Source organism: Lagopus leucura, unplaced genomic scaffold (assembly GCF_019238085.1).
Source record: "Lagopus leucura isolate 7727_CA_CO unplaced genomic scaffold, USGS_WTPT01 Super-Scaffold_100002, whole genome shotgun sequence".
NCBI lineage: Eukaryota > Metazoa > Chordata > Aves > Galliformes > Phasianidae > Lagopus > Lagopus leucura.
Window position 1 is genome coordinate 20,508,487 of NW_024962263.1, and position 24,199 is coordinate 20,532,685.

A 24,199-nucleotide genomic window follows, 5' to 3' on the forward strand; every position below is an offset into this window, starting at 1 on the left:
TTCTATCATACTTAACACAAAATATATAGCAGATGCCCTGAAGGCTTTGCTTTATTTCCTGATTTTCCCACATCCATTTACAAAAGGTTTACTCTAAAATTCCAAGCAGGATTTTTCTGACACACAGATTATTTGGCATTTGATGTTAAAAACAGCCACCTCAGTGACATGATCCATAAGATACTGAATAGCACCTTTAATAATATATTGCAGTGTTATAAACTAATTGCCTATGATGAAAATATTTTAGCAGTATTCTAGCAACAGAATTTCCAATTTCTCTGCCACTTCACCAAAGTGGCAAATAAGGTAAAGTATAGTATTAATGTATGAAGTAACGGCTGCTTTAATGATCTAAATGATTTCAAGCCCACTTATACTATCTCTCTTGCAGCAACAGCAAAGGGAGCTGCAGAACCACCAAAGATGCCACCTGGTCTCTTCCCCTGAACAGGAATAAAATCAGCAATGTACAAAACACAATTAATGAAGGAGTTAAACTACACTGCAACTACACAGATTCTCAAAATAACTAAATAACTGCTGCTATCAGTACTTTAATGAGTTAAACATAATTTTACCCTACTCAACTTTCTTCACATTTTCCTTCTCACTCTCCTAAACTCTTCATGGTAGACCTGGGAAAACTTAGTGCAAGACTCTCTAGTCCAACACCATCACCACCATATTTTCCTCCCTTCCTTTTCATTTACTTTCATTTTCTCATTGTAAATACCCATGCCTTCATCCCGCCATTACAGTTGTGACATTTTCACTTCAACATTTCTCATCATGACATTAGGAATGGTGACATAAACTGAGTCTAGTTCCCTAGAAGGACCTATTGAAAAAAAAAAAAAAAAAAAAAAAAAAAGGAATTTCTTTACAAATCTTAGGTTCAGCATCCACAACTATTACCAAAGGTGAAGTAAGGATAGCTCCCTTACAGTAACACAACTGTTTTTTCAGTTCATGAGTTGAACGTGACGTGAACATACTACTTACTGCATTAACTTCTCTCCAGTTGACTGCTTTTTACACTTTTTTTTACTTATTTCTTCCTTAAATTTTGCACACATAGCTTATTATTTGTTGATTTCAGAGTGCCTCTCAGAAGCTGGAAATAGTCTGAACTCAGCTTGCCTTTTCAGTCCCTTCTCAGGTTGGTGGCCTTGAAGCTTTTGTCCAAGCATTAACTACTCTAACACCAGAAAGAATACCTTATGGATGTGAACTCAAAATATCCTCCCAGTCTGATCAATACCCATAATTGTGCATTCCTTGAATGGAGAACTTCAAGAACACCACAAATATATCGTTTGCTTGAATTAAAATTATTCAGAACTACTAATAAAGGTCACTGAATACATAATATCTGCTCTCCTGCCCCATTCCCATTTTGAAACTTTAACCTTTTCTATTAGGGGTGTTAGATTGGTTGGACAAGTGATAGATTTTATTGCTAAAGTTTTATCTATGTATTTTTACTGAAAGCCCTGCATGAGCAATCTGTCACTTGAAAGAGAACAAAATAGGACAGAAGAGCTAGCTTGCACTATTTACCATTCTGAGTAAAGTCTGCATTTCTGCATTTCAAGGTGATCTGAGAAATGCACAATTCACAACTTATGGATTTGGTCTTGTTTCCTGAAGTCTCAGAAAGCTCATTTTAGGTGAATATAGAATTCACACTGAGCTTGAGTCTATCTCAAATGACAAATCTGCATATTTGAAATACAAAAAAGAACCCAGAGTGAAAAATGTCCACAGTACAACATAGAAGAAAGAGTCACACTAACTGTCAGCTAAGCCAATGTTACCTCACCTGACCTTCTTAATATTTTCCTTTGTACCAGTCCCTGTGGCTGGATTTGAGCAAGCCAAGCCAAGTACGTCATCCCTGCAACTTTTAACTCTGTAATCCCAGTGAGATTCAAGTACTGTGTTCATACTTCTATTTTAGGTTACTTAAACTCCCACCAATGTTCATCTCTGGCTTCTTCTTTTTTAGTGAAATAAATCAATTGCTATCTTGATAAAAAATGGTCTAGTATATGCCAACAGCTTGTTCGGCAAACAGTATGAATCAATTTAGAAACAGGCTTACAAGTGATACAGTAACAGGATTTTTCGGACTACAGCTAACAAACGCAGATTCTACTGATGGCCCCAATCAGCATCCTGAAATGAGAAGTAGTCACAACACACCCTTTAACAGTAGGCAGTCAACTTCCTCTATGGAAAGCTTTTTTTTTTTTTTTTACTGAACTGCTTTCCAATCATTTTGACTCTCACCTACATAGTAAGGGGCATAGTTGAGCTTAATGAAAGGAAGGCCATTTAATCTTGCTTTCTTGAAGAGTTGAAGAAAATATTGATATAGATAACATCATTGTACTCCTCACACATATTTCATGGCTGCTTTAGTCTCCATTAAATCCCAGAGGACTTGAGGAAAATAGCAGGGGAAAAAAAGAGCGGACAGACACAGTATCAGCCCCTCTGACTCTTCCAAGCAAGACTAATGGTACAATCACAGCTTCTTAATTTTTGCAGTTTAAAAACTATATATATACATATATATATATATATATTATATTTACAACTCCTGTGATGCCTTATTTGCAAGTTTTTACCTTAAAAGGTCTAAAAACTTGTTTTGAGAAGTGAAGCATTCGTTTAGTCATCCAAAGAGGAACGTGAAGCTAAAACAGAGTATTGCTTAGCTCTCATAAATCTCAGGACTTGACAACAACAGTTTTTTGTAGCTGAGAACAGGCCTTTTAAATGACAGTAAAAAACCACTCTCATCTTTACAGGAAAGAATCTCTGAGATACTGTTCTTCCCCACAGCCAGAGAAGATGAGGATTACTTGCCCTGTAAAGAAATGGTCTTGCCACTAATCAGTGCTTGATTTCAGTAATGGCAGACCATATTAAACACGTGAACATTTCAGAGAGCATTCCTAGCCACATCAACATATGTGTGTTAACAAACGGTAACAAAGCACATTTCCACCTTTGAAGTATATCACTTTATCTATCCAGATTTTCTCTAGGACAGTCTCAGTGAGAATCAGACTATGCATTAAGCTTAAGACTTCCATAAACTTACTTTTAGTACCTTGAAGGGCAACCACATCAGTCAGTCTATCACATACTTAATACATAAGATGCCTGCTGCTGAAAGTACAGTTCTATTTCCTGCCCCAGTGTATTCTTCACCTTTTTGTTTTACCATATTTGGCTTATACTTTCAACCACTTTCTGCTGTAGTACTGATTCTAAAAATGGCAGAAAGCCATTATAAGGAAAAAGGAAATATTCAGTAAATCCTCTTTGCCCTTGATGTAACAAACTCTTGTTGATGACAGGAACTAAGTAGTTTTCACGATGGCTTACAACCAGGTGGTTCATTTCGAACTGGATGATCAGATTAAATTTTTGGCATCTCACCCAAGCTCAGTAGAAGCAGCTGCAGAACCTGCCCTCCTGTGCCCTCTGGAAAGCCAAGCTTCCACTCAGGGAGGAAGGGAAGATAGGAGGGCCAGCTATTGATGGAGGGTAGCACCTGCTGTGAAGGGACCATGTGCCCTGTGGCAATCACAGTGCCATTAAGTAAAGCAGCTGCAACATCAGTTATCAGGGTTAAGCTATGACTAAGTGCAAGAGGTTGTATTTAGCTGCTTGGGCAGCATTTATCCTTTAAACAGACCTCCGCTGCCTAAAGTGAGCCTAAAGACATTGCCTGAAAAGCAAGACCTATTAGGGTCCAATTAGGGTCGCAAGGAAAAGCCTTCAAAATCTCCTGGATGTGTTATGATACTTAGTTGTCATACCTCCTTCCTCTACGCCACACAACTGAATAAATTTACATTTCTGTAGATGGGTTAAAAGTTAAATACCATCTCTGGCGGTACAATATTCATGTAAGGAATCTTAAATCAACTCTGAAAAAAAACAGCAACTTGGTAAGCACTTGGTCAGGGAGAAGCTGAACACACTTGGAGGGGTTAAAATTGCCTGACATTTTTTCCAGTAATAAACAAATGAAAAATAAGGCTTGCTGAATTTCAGTCAGTTTTCCTTGTTTTTTCTTGGTGCATTCAGTATTGTTTATCCCCACTACTATACATGAACAGTTTTTGTCGTTTAACCAAATAGAACTCCAAACACCTGAAAGCTGGTCAAATAAAAACCAGAGACTCATAATTTTTCCATTCTATGGGAAAGGACCATTTCATAGAAGCTACACTACAAAAATGCATTGAAAAAAGCACCGCTTTTTTTTTTTTTCTTTTTTTTCTTTGTTTTTTGCCTCCTGTAGTTTTTGAGTTGTTTTATTTGCCCCAGAATTAAGCTGTTCATCACATGCTTCAAGAAATCACTGGGCAAAGTAAGAAAAACTCCTGTGTAATTAACATGCTTGATTACAGGCAAAACAGAGAGCAGCATAAAAAGGCAAAGAGTGGGAGGGATTATGCTACATCCACTGCTGAAGTGTTTCCTGGCAGGAATTAAAAAAAAAAAATAAAACAAGTAAAGGAGAAGAAAAAAAGCCTCTGAGTTTTGAAGGGTCAACAGTAATTAACAGTTGGACAGACTGAGTAACTTTAACCTTTAGAGTACAAGACCAAGAACAACATGGGAAGCTATCCAAAAATTAAAAAGTTCCAAAAGTTATCTCATGTCAATGACACCTTTGGTCCTCCTGTGAATTTACTTCTGCTGTACTTCATGTGCAGAGCTATGAGCAACAAGCATCTGTTGCTCCATGAAGGAGTAATTCTCTGTGCCCACTGAGAGGACCTGCACCTTCTAGACCAAAAGGTCAAAGTTACCTCCATCTATGATATTACATTACATAACTTCATTACGATGTTCCACAATGTTTGCTTTATTCTTTTCAAAATTTCAGTGATATATATTTTTTTTTAAACTTTCACAAACATATTTGAGTTGCAGAAGAAAATGTACTCCTCCACTCCCATCTGGCAATTCCAGACACAAGAGTTGCCTTACTATCCCTTCTATAATTTCAGCAAGACAAATTACCTGGTGTACTTTGCCATGCTTTCTTTCCACACTTACTAGTCCTGTCCTACAAAAACACCCTCTTGCAAGAGTTGATTGTTTCGACAGTACTTTAATTCAATTCCCATCCTTAAACTGCCAAAGATGTTAATTTCTAACAAGCGTGGTAGTGTTCTTCTTCCAGTCCCTGAAAGCCAGGAACTGGATTTAGGCCCAGACTCCCAAAGTTACTTACACACCTCCCGCCCTGCTTGTGAAAAAGTACCAAAGTACACTTGAGAATTTAGTCCCCATTTCCAAACAGGGCATTCATAAAACTGATAATAAGCAGCTTTCACTCACAGCCAATTACAAATTTAATTCTTAATTGTAATGATGACTCATCTCAAGATCATATTTGACAAGAAAAATGTTTGTTCTAGCTCCATTCCACTACATCAGAAATGAGAAGTGTGTGTTCCAATCAAAAAGGAAAAGTATTACACTGGGGTCAGTTATTGATCACTTCTCAGAACTTCTTGTACCTAAGACTGAGAACTTTTTTTTTGGTGGTGGTGGTAGTTTCTGTTTGTTTGTTTATAAATCATATTACATACAATTCCCAGAGATGTAACACCATACTCAAGCACATATCCCAGGTTCTCTAAGTTTGGATTCACATACTTCAGAAATTCCAAGGTTGCACCAAATATTGCCAGTGGTCCAAACAATTTAATTGCTCGATCACAGTACCTCTGTACTTAGCTATCCTTTATTTTCTTCTTGTATCATATGATTTCATTGCTCAAATGCAGCTTTGAACTAGTTCTAACAAAAGAGATGACTTGTGTGCATGATGTCTGAGTTCTGCCTCTACAAAGAGCAAATGCATGTGTCAGTGCTGTCAAGTAAGGCCTGTTCTTACCATACAGTTCATGGCAAAGTGATTGTGCTGTGTCTGAAGTTCCATAGCGTGGGGATGACTGGTTCCTATTTCTGTGTAGCTGTTCAGAAACAGACCTTTGTTGTGTGTGATCCAGTCAAACATCTACAAGAAAATATTACAGAAAAAAAAAAAAATCACTCATTTGTTATGGAACAAATTAAATTATATGCAAGTAACGTGAGAAATCTGTGAACAAAGACAACAGAAAGAATCTAAGGCCATTAAAATTCATACCGATACTCTTTCTCCTGTAAGTTAATGTATATTTTAAACAAATGAATGCTGAAATTTGACTTCTTGGACCAACAGCTGAGGCTGCTGAACCTTTCATTTAGGTGTTTATCGCAAACTACAATAAAATCAATTTCATTAGTAGGAAGTCATAGTAAACAAAGACACTTGGAGCACAGCCCTGTGTTGCTAAGCTTATACAAGTCTTTAGTGTCAGCATTTAATTATGTCAGCAGTTTAGTAATTTAGAATGAAAATGGCAACTCATGGAAATCAGTTATAAATTTGTTCCTGCTGATCAAGTCCTTTATCAAGTTTGATATTTTTAGTTCATAACTTTATGACAGATTGGAGAATAAACTTTGTACTGCATAGAAGATTAGAAAAAAAAAAACAAAACTTGAGCAGTGTTACAGGTTAAGTTTCTTCCAGAAAAAAAAATCTACTAATAAACTTGAAATATGTCTATGTGAAAAGCATTTTAATATTCAAACAAAATTTAGGAAAGATCTTATCTAGCAATGGCCACCACTGGAAGTTCACAGGTATGTTAGCAGTGGCACTGAAAGACAAAGTTTTCACAGTCCAAGCAGCACAGTAAAAGGTGAGGTTTAACACATGCAAGTCTTGACAGCCTTGCTATATTTCAGCTCATAAGACCTCCCTACCTACTCTCTGCATTAGCTGAAAAAGATTGTTCTGAAAGAAATGGCAGCAATGAGTACTAAGTACTCATTTAAACATCTGTTAAAGTACTCAGACCAGTGTGCACAGTAATATTATCAATTATCAAAAGGTATGAGTATGTTGAGACATGAGCCTTAACCAAGAAGTGGGCTAGGATACCACAGAAACCATCTTTTGAATCCTACTCTATTGGTTGATGTGGGAATGAAGTCCCAAGCACTCTAGCTGTTGTCAACTTCCTTTTGAGGTGCCTAACATTCCCCTCTATTTTGAAAGATGAATGCATGAATCTAATATAGAATTATTCTTTGAATCAGGAATCTAGAAAATACAGATACGAGCTTATATAATCATATGGAAGGACGGAGATCAATTCCTAGGCTCCAGTATACGATGGGGAGCTTCTTAAAGCCCAAGTTACGTATGCAATTTTTAGATGAGTAAATGTAGAGCATTTATTTCAAAACCATTTGAGCATCATCAAAATATATTTTGTTTGTGCCATAAATAAATCACTGAACAGTTGCTAAAAAGTACTTGAGTCCTAAATGAACAATACTACAGCACTGGCTTATTCTTTTCTAACTTTGTGACTCTAAATTTACTTGACTGGATTTTTTCATCAGTCCTTACACACGCCCCTACTATTTTCAGCTACATCCATTCAGTAAACACTTGCTTTATATGGTTCAGAAGTTTCTTTTTTAAACACAGTAGAAAACATTTGAAGTCCTGTTATGAAAGTCCCTGAGCAGAAATGATCAGGGAACAGGAAAGTACAGGGGAAGAAAACAAAGGAAGACAGAGGCAGAAGTACTGTATCTGCTTGCTCTGTGTTTATTCTTCCCGGGGCATTTGCTAATGACCACAACTGGACAGCAGAACACTAGTTTAACAGAGACCTTTGATCTCACCCAGCTCAGGCATTCTTGTGACAAATATTTTAAGAAATCTGATAAAGACCATATTTACCACTTGACTATATAGTCTACTATTTCTTCTCCCACAGAAAACCTCCCCATCTTTCCTCAAAGCTATTTGTTCCACAGTAGCAAGTTAATGAGCGATTACAAAACCATTCCTTATGAAAACAGATCTTATTTGATCTCATCTAACAGTGCACTGCCTGTATAGTGGTTCTTCAAATTCCATGACAATCAAGGGCTTTATTATTCAATAGGACTAGTTAACCCAAAACACTCTGAAATCAGTCAGTCAGTCCTTTGTTAATGACATAAGCGCTGTCAAAAAAAGATACATCAGCTTTTAGCTTGGGACCTTAAATCTGGCATCAATGAAGCAGTTTCCCATGTCAGCCTCATCAGACTTTGTTGACTGTCTGTCATTCAAATCCCAAGGGTCACTCAAAAAGAGACTGATGTAATTCTTAATCATCTGCATTTATAAAGTATGAAGCATTCATCTTTATTTGATACATGCAAAAGCATCTGTCTGGAGCAAAAATACCAAAGCAAAATCTTTAAAATCACCACTTAAATTTACCTTCGGTTAAAAGTTACCTTTGTTCTTTACAGCTTAGAATTACTACTCCATCCTCTCTACTTTAGGAGACTAAGATTCACTGTCAATAAAAGAAATCCCACCTCATTTCCTACTAAAGGACTAGTGCATAACTGTAAAGACAAAAATTAATACTTGTAATTATCCTTGTTACTTAAGTCAGTCTATCACTGTTCCTTTTAATGACAGTGCCCACTTGTCTTTCCCTCCCCAACCTCTTACCTTTTCAGCATCCTGCTCAAACAGCCTGAGCTGAAAACATTGGTCCAATTTCAATTTCCGCACATGCCACATCTGATGCAGATGCTGCCGTGTTGAGTGCAGCCTGTCCAGCATGGTGGATACTTTGGGTAAAAGATTCTGTAAGTCTGCATTCCCTGACCCAGAGTTCTTTTTGGGAAAGCTATCGCTGCTCTGTATTCGCTGGAGCAACTTTTGTCCTTCCACATCAAGGTCCTCGATGGGGGCCTTAATGACTTTCTTTTTTAATTGTGAATGTTCCTCGATCATATTGCGAGCACCTTCCAAGTCCTGAGGCATTTCCTTTTTTGACAATATATCTTGCAGTTCCTCCAGTCTGGACAGCATATGGGTTGCATTGCTAATGTAGTCCTCAAAGGCAACTCTGATTTCTATCCACTCCTCATGGTTGTACTCCAAACAGCCATCAAATTCTGGGGTTAGCTGAGAAGGATCAACTACTTTGGTAAGGCCTTCCAGAGACACCATATTTGTCTAAAAGAAAATAAAGATGAAAATTAAAAAATGCTGTTACTGAAACAAATTTGAATTTATCTTTCAAATGCTTGGTTCTCTCTGTTTATAAGTTGATTGTTTTACTTATGAAGTCCACATGACTTCTTTTATAGACTTCTTCTCCAACTTCAATTCTGATCAGCCTCTTGTCTTGTTGATATTGCCCCCCAGTCAGAGAAATGCTGTTTCTTTATCTCACCACATTGAAGAAACCACCCTTCTGACTACTATTCTGAATAACTTTTGACTTGCATATTGTACATCAGCAGCAGGATAATGGCAAGATTTATTTATTTGGGTTTCTTCTATACATGATAGAACAATTACTATAATGCAGACAAAATATAGATGAAACCTAATGATTTACTTTTGGGATAAAACTCAAAGTCCATCTTTTTCATACTCAGAGAAAGTACATATGATGATGTGCACATCTAGTTTAAGTATGCTAAAGAAACTGTTATTCCCTCTGGCACAATTGGCCTCATCTACCTCTCTTCTCATCCACATTATTTACCTGAGAATGCTCAAGATGTCAATCTTGTGATGTCAATCACAATGTAGTGAGTACACTTAAATCGTGAAATAAATATAAATCCATATAGCATACGGGAAATTACCTCAAACTCAAACTTAGAGCTGCCAAAGTTAGTCCTCTGTTTCTGCCAGAAATTGTCTGGCTTGATTATCAGTGCAACATGAATACAACATGGGAAGGATTCCTGTAAAATCTTCAGCAGAGGCTTTATAGAGTCCCACTTTGACCCACGCATATCTACAATGACAGTGAATCCTCTTTTACATACTTCCTCACTGCAGAAGAAAGAAGAAAAGGTTATCAAGCGTTACAAATTCAAACACAGACAGCACTTTTACAGCAACACACTCCCTAATTAAAGTGTGCTAACCTAATGAACAATCACACCCCTAGGGCCTCGCTGTTGACTACCTCGTGCGTACAGCAACTCTCATCAAGGCAATGCAGAACTTCTCTGGAAGCCGGTTGTCACTTCACTGCCAAACTCCTGCTGGGAGATATTTTAAACTTGTTGCTGATTTGACGATCTGCCTTTACCTCCTCTTTCATTTTCCTTGTTTGTATATGCACAATTCTTCTTCCAGTCTTGTGTCTCTTTTACCCAACACATATACTGAAGTCACCATTTACAGAAGCACCAACATGTAATTCATTTATAAATGACTCTGTAGAACACACACTTTACTGATAGCAACGTTTGTATTTTCCTAATCATTGAGGGGAACCTCTAAAAGACAGATTGGTAAGCTGTTCTTACCTACCACTTCTGCAATGTTTCGTAAACCGTTTCGGATATCCCAGATTATCTGAGAGTTAAAAATCGTTAGAATGCAGATGAAAACCCTTATTGATGATCACTTCTGTAACAAGATCAATTTCTGGATATATAATGGATAAAAAAGTGTTTTGTCATTGTGAAGAAGACCACATCAACTTCTTTCTACACAATTTGAGCTCATTTTTGCTGTCCAAAAGTTGGCAGACCTTATACTCAAATTTCCTGGCAACTCCTCTGAGAACAGCAGATTTTGTTTCTTTTGTGCACATAGTACACTTTGTACTGCTGATCAACAGCAAGAATCACCACCAACACCAGAAATTTTGATTTTGTTCCAGGATATACATACTACAGAGACAGGTTAACATGAAAGGAGAATTTCAAAATCAAGCCATAACCAACAGACTATCAAAAGGCACCACATGTCCACTGTGTGAGTACGAGTCACTTGCAGGGATGTGACTAACATAAAGGCAATCCTGGAATTTGTGTGGTGAGACTTTTAGAGTATCCAGGAAGTAAGAACACTTCATTGGCATGCATTATTCAGTCTCACTGGTCACACTATGAGATAGATGAATGAGTGATGCTAGAGAGCTGAAGTGCTGCTGAAGGGAGCAGCAATATAACTTCCTTAGAAGAGGAGTTGTTTTAATGTTGGCTTTAAAAAAACAGCTTATAAAGGATTTTACCAAAACAACTGTTGGCTCTCCCAGCTGCCCAAAAATAGCAATGATAACTGAAGAATACACGCAGATTACAACTTCACATTTTTCTGACCACACTCTATATATTTTTCAAAAGTATCACAAAATTAAAAGCACAAATACAAATACTGTTTTGTAGTTAAGACACACCCACCTACACAAAGCCTTCACATTATTTGTGAGTGCTACTCAGCCCATTCCTTTCCTACCACACAAACTATCCATTCATGAGGAAGAGTGCTTGCCACTGATTCATGAGGCATGCACCTAGTCATCTACAAGACTGTACAAAGCAGCCCCTCACCACGTGATGCAGATGGGCCCCCCAGTTTCAATCACATAGCCCTTGTCATCTCACAGAAGATGAATTTATTTCAGCTAGGGATCACAAAAATTGTTTCTGCAGGTCTTGGTCAGACAAAATTCTCTCTTTGGTAAATCTGACCTACACTAATACTTTGTCCAGTCAGAGCAGATGACTTAAATTTAGCAACACTTAAAAATCAGATAAATTTTAAATTAATGTAAATTTAAGATGGAATACCACCCTAGGTGTTTTGATCTGTTGCCAAAAACTTTCAACTATGTACAGTAACTCTACAGTAATTACTGCAGTAATTAATTGACAAACTGTGGGGCTATTTGCACCAATTACGACTTCTCAGTTAAGGAGTTGTAAGACTTGTATGAAAATAAATCAAACTTTTAATAAAGCTGTTTTCGTTATCAAATCTCTTCCATGCTTGCAGAGATATAAAATCCTGAACCAAGCTTCTACTTTAAATCTATTTTGCTGCTAAATTAGCACATACCATGCATGAGAACGCAGCTGTATTTTGCTAGATTATCTCAAGAAAACTCTCTGGGGCCTATTTTGATGCATATTTGTCTACCAACTTCTCTACTAACATGAAGATCTAGAGTGTCAGAATATACATCAAACATTCAAATGTGAAGTCCAGTGATTTCAGAGGTTAAAATCTCAAAACTTCTTCCCCTTTTCCTTCCTATATCTCTCCAGATCTCTTGATTAAAAAACAAACAAACAAACAAAAAACCACCTCTGCATTTCAAAGTGAAATAAAAGCCAGAATAATTGAAATACCAAAAATTACTTCTTAGGAAGGCCACAGCCACATTTAACTAGACTTTTAGAATGTTTCTTTTTGGGGTGTTGCTTAATGACAGTACTTATCTGACAACTGACATCTGATGCAAAGAAAAATGACTACAAATTAGCAACTCACAGGAATATTATTTTATTATACAGGAAATTTTATTATTATATAAGAAATTGTATTGAGGTATGCTGCACTAGGGATTTTTTTCTATCTATAATAACAACTGCTAGGTCACATGCAAACATATTCAAGCATATTCAGAGTTGCTTCATTGCTTCACCCTGTTCCGGATGCTGGCGGAATCTGAGACAAACATAAAATCAGGGTCGTAGGCTCACTTTTCTCCCGAGTTGTACCACACAGAACAAAGCTCTATCTGAACAATGTATATATAATGAAGAATACACTGAACAATGAGTGAATGTATAGATATGTACATACACACACACACATATGAGCACTAGATTTGGTGATTTGTTTAAATAATGCACTGTAATAAATTGCTTAATTTTTTTTATAATACACTAACATCAATACTTTCAAAGACATCTCTGCAGTTTTATCTGAGACCTGTACAAGAAATTCTACATATATTTCTCCTAGGTATTCCTGTGTTGTATTAGGATACAATAACTTACCTGACATGAATAACAGACAGAAGCATTGTGATAACCCCAGTCCACACAAAATGTTCTAGCTTGTGAGTGTACTGAAGCACATTACATTTGTTTTTCTGCAGAGCCTCAGAGTCTATCAAGTGACCAGCACTTACCTTGGAATACAAGCTAGGTATGAAATTAGTCTCCTAAGGTCTTCTTGCCGTATTCTATCATGATTACTACGTGCTGGAAACGTTAGAATGGGGCCTCCACGCTTATCTCTGCCACCTGAAAAACAAAACACATTAAAAAAACCCAGTGTAACATCATTCTGGTTTGCAAATGTAGTATTCATAATGCTTTTAGAAAACCTAATTCCTACTAATGTGACTGAATGCATACCCGCTTTAAAAAGATTTCATGTTAAATGCCAACATGGTCAATTAGATTCCATGTTGGGAATATCAGTGAGCAAACTCTCCCAATTACTACAATGAGGAAGTATCTGTCAAAAATAAAAAATTTGAAACAAAGAATAACTACAGCATTACATGCACATATTACAGAAGCATTTAAGTTTGATGGGCAGTCAGATATCTCTAGCAATGATGCTTTATTATATATTTAACTTTGAATCAGCAGTTATACAGATTAAATTTAATTGTAGAGTCAGCAAATGTTTCAAGAACACTCAATGTTAATTTCTCTAACTAGAACTAAACTAACTAGAACACCTAACTAGGTGTATAATATACTAGATGAGTGTATGGGTACTACTGAAGCATTTTGTTTGTATTTTTACCCTATTCTGATGTGAAGATTCTGAATTGTTATTTAATAGTTTTTTATTTTGTTAGCAATGTAAAACATGGAAATTTTAAGTCCATTCGACACAACAAGCCAGAAAATCTGACTGTGAGAGAAATGTATCCATCTTATTTGTTACACTGTACACATCTACTGTAGTCAAAATGAAAATGCAATTTTGTGTCAAATGCCTTGCATGTGAAAACAAAATGTTACTATTGCTCACTGTTACATGTAAGTCAGTAGCCCCTCTCTGTGACGTTCATACAACAGCACAAACCCATTCCTACAAACTAAATTTCACATATACATTCTCAAGCACAGATGTGTGTGGACTGTTTTCTCCTGTCCCAAAGAAACACAGAGGAACACCATAAATACCATCCCATGCCCCAAGTGTTTTCTCATTTAATCAACTCCCCACTGTAAAAGCAGGTTTGTTAACAGAGTTTTAAAGAGTTCCTTAAAAAGGCGGGCCAAGAGCAAATGAATAGAACCAGTCACTCAGACATCTACCAGTATCCTCCCCAGTGCAGCTTCTGCATGCTTGCTGCAGACCCAAAAACCAGGATCCCAGAGCGTCTGCTCTGGGCACATTCTCCATGAGTCACTAACTGAAACTCAGAAAAGGAAAAGCTGCTTCAGATTTCTGTCAAGCTGCAGTGGCAGAAACCTAAACGTAAGAGGAAATTCAGCTTCTTGACTTCTATGACCCTCTTAAATAGGATAAGAGAGCAAAAACAACTAAACTCTTCTACTGGAGAGGGTTAAGTTTGGCCTTGATGGAATTTTGTCTCAGAGAATGCTGAGGATTTTTGCATAGCAAGAGATGGGATGAAGATAGGCCAGAAGCCATAAGAGAAAGGAAGTACAAAGGATCAGCAGCAGCTCCAGAATGGCCAGCAGGCCTCAAAGCTACTGAACGTAGATGAGAGGCTGCTGCAGCCCTTAATGCTTCCCCAGCTACAAAATCTACAAAATTTAGGTTTCAACTAGAAAACATTACTAATCTGAACTGCACTAAGAAAGCACTTGATTGCTCAAATTAGAATTTTTCCTTTTGAAAGCAGAAGCTAACAGTGAAGAGGATACACTGAATTCTCTTTACATTCTCCAAGTATTTTAAGCAAATTGCTTGTTCTATGCAGACCTCTCAGACTGCCTTCAGCCGTTTCCTACAGATTAACTACTCTATCACATTATTTTCCATCATGGAAGAGGAAAGATATATAAATTCTTTTTAGGTTACTTTGGACACTATCTCGCTTGGCTCCCAGCTCCAGGTACACCACAAAGGAAAATAATTTTTAAACTGTGGTGCATAAACTCCTGTTAAATCACATCCTGAAATTTTCATTTGTTGGAGACAAAATTCATCACACAAATTTGACTAATATGATGATATGACTAATGAAGAAATGAATACAGACTTGATTTTTTGCAAAATTAGTTCCGCTATTGAGTCTTAAACCAGGTACTAAGATTGTTAAGTATTAAGCAAAAAAGTTCCCAGGGCTTTGGAATACAACATTTTTTTCTTCATCTGCTAAAGCTTTTACCAGCTTTATGCCTAGAAAGCCAAACTTAGGCTTTTTCCAATAAATTACCCTCATTTCCTTTCTTCCTGATGCTCCTGTGTCATACACAAACTGGAATGTTAAAACTAACAATGCATTAGGCACCAGGTGGGAATTTCCTGTCTCACAATAGCCTTTGTTCAAGTCAACCCTCTTTCTGTCTTGGTTTTACAAAAACATATTAAGCTACTGCTTTCATCAGTCAGACTTCCATTTCTACCCTTTTTCTTTCATACAAAACCTCCATGGTATTGAGATATTCTGTTTATGCCAAGATGTGTCATACAAGTAGTTGATCAACTCACATGAGTCATGCTAACATGAATCACTTCTGTCCAGTTTACATCACTAACAACAGTCTTGTCAGTGGTCTCCAAATGGCACCAAAACCAATCAGGTTGAGCAGTATAGTTCTTTTTTTTTTTTTTTTTTTAAGAAAATGCCTTTTCACCTAGTCTCAAAATACTCAGGCAAAGCTAAGCATCAGGTTTTTATGGAGAGAGAGGTGACCATTTCTTATCCCTGCTCACTGATAGCAGAATGGGAAGAGCATAGAGCTGCAATGGGGAGGCTCAAGACTGGACATGAGGAAAAATTTCTTTACAGTGAGCACACAGCCCACAAACTTTAAAAAGTACAGATGAGTAAGTGCACTGCAGTTCTCATTTGCCCATTGCACAGCATTTAGTTTGTATTTCCTTAAAACAAAACAAAAAAGTCTGCTACCCTGCTCTGCGCCACAGATAACAGAGACAAGGTAGTTGAATTCTCTTCTATTTAAATATACATTCAGATATACTAGACTATAAAAAACCCACTCATCTTTTTCATTTACAAAAACACATTATTAACAGTTCATTAGAAGAGACTAGACTAGATTGTGACAATGGAGGAGAAACCCAAGGGTGAATCACATCAGACCTACTGTGGTTTGTGGCAAAGAAAAAGCAGAGACTGAAACAGCCTTTTCAAAAGCAACCAGATTGTGCAAAAAAAATTATGTTGGGCAGACATGTAAAATGTGTACACGTGCAAACAAATGGAAAGACTGAAACAAAGCAATATATAATTACAGCCTAATTCAGCCTAAAAGAGATTGAAGAAGCACCTACTGGAGACAAAAAGGGAAGCTCATATAGAGTTTAATTGCAATGCAGTACAGTCAGAATGAAAGTAGTACACCAGTAGATGTTTGATATCAAGTGCCTTAAATCTTAGTGTATTAAGATTCTTGATTGGATCAGAACATTAATTCAAGAATGGCTTAGGAAACAGCTATCACTGAAACAGTCTGGTGCAGGAATGAGTATTGTTTAGGTATAAATATTGCAGTGAAATCCAAAAGCTCTTTCCTCCTCTACAAATCTTAACTACTTACTGTACCTACAAACACTAATACCAAGTACTAAAGCAGGAGTTGTGCTTCTGAATGACACAAAGCACGCACACTGTAAGCCTCTGTAAGCCAGTTGTCCAGTGGTCTCACATATCTGTATATTCCCAGATATAAGGCTTGACAGATCTTGTTCCAAAATGCTTAAGCCCCAGTGGTGGTGTTAGTTTGGTTTGGTTTCAGGGGAGCGTTGTTTGTTTAAATTACTTGTATTACTGATGTATCTCATTTCATTTCAGACCCACTTGCAATGGAAATGTGAAACAGTATGGATTTTGGCAGATCATCTCCAGCCAAGCTCACTGCCCACAGCTGTTTGGTCTGCTCTTCTGTCAGAAGCTAACTACCTTCACACAGGAACACTGGCAACCATTTCTGCCTGCCTGCTCCTCATCTCCTTTAGTTCATAATCTATCATCTCCATTTAAATTCATCGTCAGCTTACATTTAGCCTCTTTACTCTCACAGAATTAGTGCCTTTTGAGAAGGCCAAATGGTTAAAAGCACACATTAGAGAAAGCCTATCATCTTTCATCTCCTTTGTAAGGTGTCTAAACTAAGCTCTGGATAATCTGGAAATGTAGAGGTCTTGGAATGGAAACAGATTACTTTTTTTCATGAAGTGCCATAAAGCACGGTCAAAACAAAAGAGCAATGAGGGATCAAAATTCTGTATTTAATTCCATTTACTTTATTCCTTTCCTCTGAAAATATAGTTTTAAGGAAGACTTCACCAGCATTACAATTCATAAGGAAAGGCAGTAGGACATTCTAGATTATCAGGCAAATTGGTCTGTTATGTCAGTCATTTTACAAAACGTTATTTTTGTTCTAGAATGATACTTAGAAGCACAGAAAGGACATAAACTCCACACTGCCCCTACAAGCATCATGATCCACAGCAAATCTCTTGCAACTTCAGGGATTATTTTTTTTATGCTTTAACAAATATAAATTTTATTTCTGCACTTCTAAATAAATGATGCCCTTTCCCATCCCCCTCCCCACAAAGAAAAAAAAAAAAACCCACAACAAACAATAAAAGAAACAAACATAGAAAAAACAAAAATAACCACCAACTTTCAAATATGAGGCTGTCCTCCAAATCATGTGACACTACGATTATGGCAAAGAGAATGATGCTGACTCATCCCAACAGGTTTGGAAGCACTTACTTCAGAAAGTTCACAGGAATAAGCACCTCGAACAGTCATCATTCCATCAAGTAAAGTTATTAAGTTATAGAGTGTGTTATACACTGTTAAATCCTCTGCTACTTCTTGTTAGGTAAACAACTAATGTTCAAAGTGTATGCAAGAGATAAATTAGATGCTAACTCATTTCACCACGAAGATACGTGTGCTTCAAAGGATACACTCAGAAATTTCACCTCTGCAACAAGGATATTTCTCCCATGCCTCGGACTGACCTGTAACAACGCCAACTCTGTAAAACTATCTAGCAGAAGAATTTGAAATAGTACAAGGAATATGATTACAGCACAGGAAATTGTTTTAAGTAACACTATTGGATATGCAGAGGGTGGCAGGACAAGAAGTTTGCTCTCCATTTAACAAAACACATACCTTTATTATTATACATCCTTTCCCATCAATATTAATGTTACGGTTGGGATATCTAATGGTATTTATTGCTCTCCTACATATCTATGATTTTTACAATGGTAGCTGTAATGTTTAAAATATCATTTTATATGCAACTGATATGACAGTTAAGCACTATACAACAAAAGAAAATAACTGTACCTGAAAGGTATGCAACTTTTTCCTTTAAAATTGGCAAAACTTCCATAGCCTTCATTTCATCATTTTTGCGAAATCCTGAAAAACATCAATACAAGGTAATTAGTCAGAAATTCAGAGAGTAGCTACGACTTCTAATGAATGTACTGTAATAACATTTACCTCTGAAAACCAATGTTAAAATGATAAGAATTAAAATAATCTCATAATAAAAGACTGCACTAAGTAAACTGTAAACATTTAACATTTATCAATAAACAAGTCATTGCTTCGATTAATTTAACATAAACATCATGGCATGCTAGTAAGACCTGAAAAGACAGAACCCTGCCATTAGCCATTTCCATCAGTAAGTTACAAGAATCGGTTGGCTCCTGTTACTTTAAATATTCCAACTTCAGCTCGAGCATGGGCGCAATATCAAGCTAATAAGAGTAGACATCTTTACAGCAAGCACCAACCACTTTCCATCCTCAAAAAGAAAAAAAAAAAGCCTAATTCAACACCACTATTTAGATTTTATTTTCCTTACATCACTTCCACAAGCAGAATCAGAGATAAAGCTGCAGTTTTTCTGCTGCCTTACAAGAGCAGTATCTTGTAACAGAAGGTACATTTTGCCTTGTTAATTCTACACACACATAGTTTTAAGCAGTCCCTAGGGGGAGTGATTACAGACAATTTTGCAAAGCCATAGATTACCAACTATCCCTCCTCTTGCATTACATTTCTGTGGCCAAATTCTAAACTTTTCCTTTACACAACAACAACAAATCATCTTTGAAGACGGTATCTATTCTGGGATAACATAAGCTTCGTAATTATTGATAGTTTCTGGCAGTTACTACAAGAGAAGCTCAGGTATGCACATGCCAGACTCTTCTAAAATGTATTGCTCTTCCTTTCTAGAAAGGGCAGAAGAACCTGACAGTGATGCTCAGCAGCTATCACCTCTCTTGAAAGGAGAGTGAAGCAGCATGACAGGTTTCCTGTGGAAGACTGCAGACTAACAATCACCAGGCATTTTTTAAAAATGCATTAGAGAAACGTTGGTCAGAAGTACCACGTATATAGGCCGCAGCAGCATCCCCTCATTTCACTGCTAGTATTCAGCTGGGATATCGTCTCACCACCCGCTGACAGCAAACAGAACAATACTGAACAAATCTCACTGGCTAGTTCCCTGTTTGATTCCCTGTGTAAGCCACAACACAACTAAACCCAGACTGGGCAGGAGCTCTCAGAGCAGCTGACCAGAGTGAAGCGCTCCCTCAGGCAGCGCCCTGCCAGCAGCAGCACCAGGCCCACCATAGCTGAGGAGGGCAGGGATCTGTCTCCTGCCAGCCCCAAGGCTCCCTAGGGCTGCACATGGTCCAGAAGGGACCTCTTGCCTTACTTACAGAGTACTGGTTACGGGTTAGCAGCTGTTTACTGAAACTGCCTACTGTTTTATTCCCACTGTGTCTGCGTTCAGTAGGAACTAAAGTTATAACCAAGAGTTTAAGACAACCTTGGGCTTAAATAACTCAATTTAAAGAGACAGCAAATATCTTTTTCCATCCTGAAATACTTGGGCCTCAGCTGACTGCTAAGGCATGCAGGCACGCTTCCAGAGCTGCACGCTTGCTGTGCTGTGCTTTCAGCTGCCTGCGGTAAGCTTAATGCTGATTTAGCCTGCACCGTTTTCTAATGAACTGTGGCAATTTCTTTTCTTTACAGCAAATTTAGAGGTAGAAAACACTTTCTCCTCACCTACAAAGCATGCAGTGCTGTGTTTGCTGTCCATTTTAGCTCAGAATTATCCTGCCTCCTCATTCCAACCCACAGCCTGCCTGCAGCACCTCAGAGTGTGCGCAGCCTGCTCTGCCTGGGGCACGTCAATTTCTGTGGGCACTAAGGGGTGGCTCTAGGTGAGCAGCTCGGCCACTGCGGCAGTGCCTGGCTCCAGGTCTGTGCGTCCTTGCAGCTCCTCGGATTACCGCTCCTGCTGCACCAAACAGATTATTTTTATTCCAGTTCCGCAGCATTAAAGCTCAAAAGAAAAGGCTGTGGGGATTACAGTTGATGGTGGAACACAAGGAGCAAGCAGGATGAACGAGGCAATAAAGTACCATATTTTGAGTGCCCAGGATTCACCGCTACCACACGCTATGGGAGGTGATGTCATCCAACCCGGGAGATGACATCATCCTCCCCATCCCCTGCGGCGGACAAAGGCTGCAGCAGTGTGCACGCTGTTGTCCTTACAGGCAGAGTGTGCATGCATTTATTGTTCCCTTCACCACTCAGTGGTGAAATCCACTATTTTTATTCTTTCCCCCCCCCCCCCCCCCCCCCCGAATATGGATTTTAATAATAAATCCTATCCTTACATCTTTCACAGACACTTCTGTTCCCCAAACAGTAACACCACCCCTTTCAGCACCCACTGAAGCAACACTCGGTTACGGCTCCACGCTCTGAATAGGCAGCTCCTGCCCTGCTGCTGCCCCACACATGGTACAGACACTCCTCTAACTGCCAGCTGGGATGAGGGAGCTCAAATCATGCTAATTAATATGCAATGTGAGTAGATGAAGGAGCACATGAACAAGCAGCCCGCTTCCATTTAGGAGATGCTTCTCCCCAGGAAGTGTTCAGAATCACAAATTCCCAGAGCTCCATGAGCACAGCCTCCCGCTGGAGCAGTGCCAGCATTCAGTGCCACCATCCAGCGCTTACTGAGGCCTTGCATCACACAGCAGAGGTCCCCAAACACTGAGGTACTGCGAGCAACTCAGATGTGCAGTAACAACAGCTCGATGCCCTGCTCAGTGGTTCACACATCTGAGAGAAATGCTGCCCCAGTGTATGGCAGAGGGCTCCTTCAGATACATTACTTCTGTTAACCATCTTGCACTGTAGGATTTGGTAGTAGCCACACAAGTAAAAGCTACAGATGAAGTAGTGGCACATACATCTTTAAAGCTAACAGATCAACTACAGAACAGAGATACAAAACACAATCACCGTTTCCCCAAAGCTGTGTTACTGTTGCTGGAATACTGAAGTCTCTTTGGCACTTTCAGGTGCCTTCACTGATGCTCAGTTGAGGTAAGCTGAAATCATGCAAACTCACTATGCAAGGACACAACCCAGTTTCATAAGAATAATCTTACTAAGACATCAAAAAGAATAGGAAATTGAGGCTAAGAGCTGCATCTCTTTGCAAAGAGGCTGAACAACTCATCCATAGCTGCCTCGCTCAGAAAGATGACTCAAAACTTCTTTGAAACACAGCAGAAAAAGCTTTCTGAAAAGACAGACAAGCTAAAAAGGAACACTTGTCTTGAACTTGCACATTTACAAGCACAACTACTTTTCACCTCAAAACATAAAATCAAGATCTTTTTACAGCCACAAACAAAAAAGAGGCCAGAGACTCATCATAGAAGACACTGATGCTTTCAGCTCTCTTCTGATTCCAGAGGAATTACTCTGTGTCATTTGACTCATCATAGGATACACCAACAGCAAAAGTGCCCCCTCCACCAGGCTGCGCCTTACAGCACCATCCTTCTCACCCCTGCCTTTTGTAACAGAAATCAAACCCTAAAGAAAAATAAAACTTCCACAGAAAAATAAGAGACCACTTCCTAATCAATAAGCATCTCCCTATATCTAGGTAAGGTGCAGAGACACTAAGTTGTTCTGCATTCACTGCCTCTCTGTGTTAATGAACTTTTTTTTGGATTAGAGACAACAACAACTGTTGCCAGTTAACATTTAAGAAAAAGGCTCCAAGACGTTGCTGCATTTCTTCTGTTTCACAGCATAAAGAATATTAACTACAAGATTCTGAAATCTGAGCTATTCCTCCCTGCAATTGTAAAGTCATCACAGCTACATTTCAAAAGAAATTGCTTTCCAGCTCATTAAGAAAAAAGACAAATAAAACAAAAGACAGAATAAAGAAGCTGCAAATGCACTAAAATTAAATCATTATTAGACTGACGCGTTCAGGTTTCATTGCTTGCCTACTTTCTTCCCTTGTATCTCAAATGATGACATTAATCCTATATCTCCAAAGCCTATCAGTTAACAACTGTATATGATAAACGTCAGCTACAGGTTTGTTTATGCATTACCTCCAACGTTTTCCAAGCGTGCAGAAAGAAAGAGAGCACACAGCAGGTTCCTACTCTCCTATTTTGCTACGTAGAGATTTTTAAAATAGGGCAGTGGGCCAGTTTCTAAAGATTGCTATAGCCTATGGAAAATACAAAAACTGAATAGATTTGCAGGCAGCGCAGTGAAACCCTTCACATCTTTACACTGAAGTTACTATATGTGAAACAGCACTAAGCAAGTCAGTAGAACCATTCAATTCTTTCTTTTTGTCAGTAAGATCTGGAAAAACGCTTGCAGAGCTGCACCAGTTCCTGGGAATACAGCTGGACCCAGAGTGCTGAGGGATGCGTGAGAAAGAACTTTCAGAGAGCAGAAAATGGCAAAAACAGCACTAGTGAAAGGGATACAAAAGGTAACTAATGCTAATGCATGTATGGCATTACTGACAGCTTTTTCTGATTTAAACTTGGAATTTTAAGTGCCAAATTCAATTTCATGAGTGGCTTAACTATAAATTCAAACCCTTGTACTCAAGCACAACATTCATAGAGCAGTCAGAGCTGTCAGTTCACCAACTGCACTGTTATCACTTCCTGATATAGACATCGCCTGTGTTCATTTCTGTTCAGCAATCTCACACCATCTTTTCCATTGCAACAAAACAACAAAATTCAGAGAAATTATAGCAAAGAATGCAGCTCTGTTCTCCACCCTTCACGAGCTCCCCGAAGAGCAGTTATAACAGGTACTATGGTAACTCAGTACTAACTTTTAAGAACGGATGTTATTGCATCTTTAAGAACATATATTTCCTTTTAGAAAAAAAAATGAGGAACTCCATCAGTGTTTTTGTTTTATTTTTTTTAATGACATACAGTATTTTGAGCAACATTACTAACCTTGGCTTTCACCTTTTACTCATTCAGACATTTTCTTGGACTAGACTGCATGGTGCTTACAACAAGGATACCAAGAAGCCTGTCCTTAATTTGATGCAGTTCCAACTGCGTGACACAAGCATCCTTTGGACTCCTTCAGCTCTTATCTAGCTGAAGACTGAGTCTATCGGAAGACCTTCAAACTTTTGGTACGATCCCAACAGCTCACAGAAACATTTCTCCTCTTTCTGTGTTGCTCTGCAACCTCTCTACTCTTCACACACACTGCACCACATTGGAGCACACAGGAGCGCACCATATTGGTACAATGCTGGTATGCAGTGATGTCATGCTGCCAGCCAGGGCCTCACAGAAGCACACAGCTTAGAAACTGCCTTCAAGGGAGGAAATCTAATTTATTAGACTGTAGTGCGCTGCTTACACACTATGTACAGTTTTTGGCTAAAATTAATCTCTCTTACTCTTTGTAACTGTTCAGTGCTTTGTCATCCATAACACCGAGACACCTCTCCTGGCTGTGAATTATTACTGAGAGAGAAATGGTTACAAAATTGCCATAATTGAACAGAGAGGTGGCAGATGTCCTGTGCCTGGGGACATCCAAGGTTGGACTGGACAGAGATCTAGCTATCTGACCTAGCTGTAGGTGTTCCTATTTGCTGCAGGGGAGTTGGACTAGCTGGCCTTTTACAGTCCCCAACAACTCAAACCATTCTATAACTCTGTATGGAAGTGATGGGGTCACCGTCCCAG

The 24,199-nt window shown here is 38.4% G+C and overlaps 1 protein-coding gene across 3 annotated transcripts in view; it reads right to left on the reverse strand.

Annotated features, from left to right (window-relative positions):
• The window catches only part of TRIO (trio Rho guanine nucleotide exchange factor), a 224,410-nt gene that overhangs the window by 147,605 nt on the left and 52,606 nt on the right, over positions 1–24,199 (reverse strand). For all 3 annotated transcript variants that reach the window (XR_006178638.1, XM_042870088.1, XM_042870089.1), the window contains exons 2-6: positions 18,441–18,515; positions 13,071–13,185; positions 9,775–9,967; positions 8,621–9,133; positions 5,939–6,061 (exon numbers count right to left, since the gene is read on the reverse strand). Coding sequence is in view for 2 of the 3 variants with exons in the window: in XM_042870088.1 (XP_042726022.1) it covers positions 5,939–6,061; positions 8,621–9,133; positions 9,775–9,967; positions 13,071–13,185; positions 18,441–18,515 (1,019 nt within the window). In the remaining variant the exon portion in view is untranslated. The remainder of the gene's footprint in view (positions 1–5,938; positions 6,062–8,620; positions 9,134–9,774; positions 9,968–13,070; positions 13,186–18,440; positions 18,516–24,199) is intronic.